At 51.9% G+C, this 2250-nt stretch overlaps 1 protein-coding gene across 1 annotated transcript; it reads right to left on the bottom strand.

Annotated features, from left to right (window-relative positions):
- Positions 1-16: 16 nt before the first annotated feature.
- On the bottom strand, positions 17-1595 carry LOC111734852 (GATOR complex protein NPRL3-like). The gene is made up of 2 exons (XM_023526802.1): positions 1423-1595; positions 17-447 (listed from the first exon to the last, which is right to left on the bottom strand). Exons 1-2 carry the CDS (start codon positions 1593-1595, stop codon positions 240-242), a joined length of 381 nt encoding a protein of 126 aa, XP_023382570.1. The 3' UTR covers positions 17-239.
- Between the last annotated feature and the right edge of the window lie 655 nt (positions 1596-2250).

Genomic DNA, 2250 nt, shown 5'->3' with positions numbered 1-2250 from the left:
GAGGGCCTTACTCCTCTCTGCGACAACCTCACCACCCTCGACACATAGGAGGAAGTCAGCCCCGAGGCTAGTTCACAAGCCAGCCCTGAATCTAGGTCTCAGATTCCAGAACCTTCAACCAACCCCAGAATTACCTGTCACCAGTCCTCAGCTGAACAGAGGTGGTACGCTTTCCTGACCCCCTGGTGCCTCCCATCTTCAACCACGGTGACCTGCTTTAATGCGCCCAGATCCTCCTCTCACCCATTCTTCCCCATCCAGGGTGTCTCCGCAAGCCCCCGGGGCAATACCTGCAGCAAGGCCAGGTCTGCGTCCTGAGCCAGCTGCTGCAGGTTCTTCACAGCAGATGTAGTCTTGATCACGCGCACCAGGGCTGGGGAGCAGTCGAGCGGGAGCTCACTCAGCAGGGACTTCTCATCGCTGAGCAGCAGCAGGGCATGGTACGGGCTGTGGAGCAGAGTTAGGTCAGTGGGACATGCAAGCCACAGGTCCCCTACACCAGGTGTGCACCTGGAATGCAAAGGGGCAGCTGGGACCCACAGGCACTGAACGTCAGAGAGACCACAGGAGGAATTAGAGACGAGGGCATTGGTATGTCCAGGGGCCTTTAAACATCTGCAAGGATTAGTGTCACTCTCAGGAAAAAAAGAAATTAGAATGAAACTGAGGAAGGCCTCTCACCAATCTCCCACATCGGATTGCCCAGCAAACATCGTTCTGTGTCTTTGATTGAAAAAAATGAATGAATCTTTCCTAAGAAAAGAATCCTAAATATGGGAAAAGCAAAACCGCTGCTGAGACTATGAATAGAAATACATAAAAATAAGCTTAGTAAGGAAGCCTAGGAGGAAAGATACTAACTTGGAGCACAGACTGGGAGAGGGAGAAAGAACGAGGCAGTGCTTCGCTTCCCGATGTCTTCGAATTTTCTGCCCATATTTCTTTTTTTAATTAAAAAATATTTAAGGAAAGTGGGCACTTGATTGGTGAGGCTGAGACTGGGCCCAGCTCTTTCTTTGCAGGAAATCAGTTCTATTAAGAAATGGAGATCCTGCAAGTTTGGATTCAAATGCCAGAAGAGCCAATGAGCAACACCACGAAGACGACATCCCTCCAGTGGTACAGCTTCTCCCCAGGTGCTCAGCCTCACGGTGCCCAGACCTGAGGCGAAGACCTCAGCACGGAGCCCCCCTCACCCAGGCAGTACAGAGAGGGCCCAGGGAAAACCTGGAGCTGGGCCATTTCTGTATAGAACCAAGACACAAAAACGTGTGTTTTCATTTCTATAAATAGGAGAGCCCTATCTGCCAATTTCCGTGGCAGGAAGAGGAAAAGAAAATTTCACAAAGTAATTAGTGAAACCTCAGACAGAAGCTAAAAAGAAGGGGCCCTGCAGGGTGCGTGCAAGGGGCTGGCACTCACCGGATGGCCTTCAGGCTCCGCTCGATGGCCTCAGGGGGGATGAGGCTTGCAGCAGCATAGTGGATCTTGTGGGGCAGGCAAAAGCTCACCTCCAGCCAGCTGTTGATGTGCAGCCGCACAACGCCAGATGTGCACAAGCTGCAGACAGTGGGCACCATTACTGTCAGTGTCATTCACACAGCAACTTCCACCCACGCGCACAGATCACACAAAACCCCGCCTGCGGGTGCTCTTCCCAGTACACCACTCCTGCTGATCAGAGGAAACTGCAAGTGGAGACCTCTGGGGCAAGAAAGTATCTTTCCAGACCTTAGTAGGTTGAAGAGAAGAAAATGTGTTAGGAACACATACATACAAACTGTATTTCTGGCTAGCCCTGAACTTTGTAGTCTAACCAGGGTGCAAGGCGTCAGGGAAAGCCTCTTCTAACTCTGTTTCAGAAGCTCAGTGAACCAGGGTGGTCTAAGGCCCCCTCCTGCACATCTGAAGAAGGCCCCACCACAGGTGGGCAGCAGGCAGGGCAGGATCTGTCTCTCAAAAGAACTGTGCAGGAGAGGAAGGGTGGGGAGTGGCAAGTCCTCCAGAATATCCTGTCGGGAAGGAACACATAGCTAGCACCCTACTCCCTGCAGATGCCAGCAGCACTCCAGGTACACCAAGAAACTGTCCAAATGAGCAGCAGTGATGACAGTTTGGTTCTTTCTAGCCCAAACCTCACTCGGGCATGGCAACTCTGTCTCTAACTCCTCACTTCTCTCACATCCCACCTCAAACCATCAGCAAATCCTGTCTGCTCCTTGCAGGGGCCTAGAAAGTCCAGACCTTCTC

Source organism: Pteropus vampyrus, unplaced genomic scaffold (genome assembly GCF_000151845.1).
Source record: "Pteropus vampyrus isolate Shadow unplaced genomic scaffold, Pvam_2.0 Scaffold7876, whole genome shotgun sequence".
In the NCBI taxonomy this organism is placed as follows: Eukaryota; Metazoa; Chordata; class Mammalia; order Chiroptera; family Pteropodidae; genus Pteropus; species Pteropus vampyrus.
This window is presented reverse-complemented; position numbering and strand designations above follow the sequence as displayed.

Coding starts and splice junctions, on each gene's coding strand:
- LOC111734852 (XM_023526802.1), bottom strand. CDS start 1,595: ATGACACTGACAGTAATGGTGCCCACTGTCTGCAGCTTGTGCACATCT. Junction 448..1,422: donor CGGAGCCTGAAGGCCATCCG/GTGAGTGCCAGC, acceptor TCTGCTCCACAG/CCCGTACCATGCCCTGCTGC.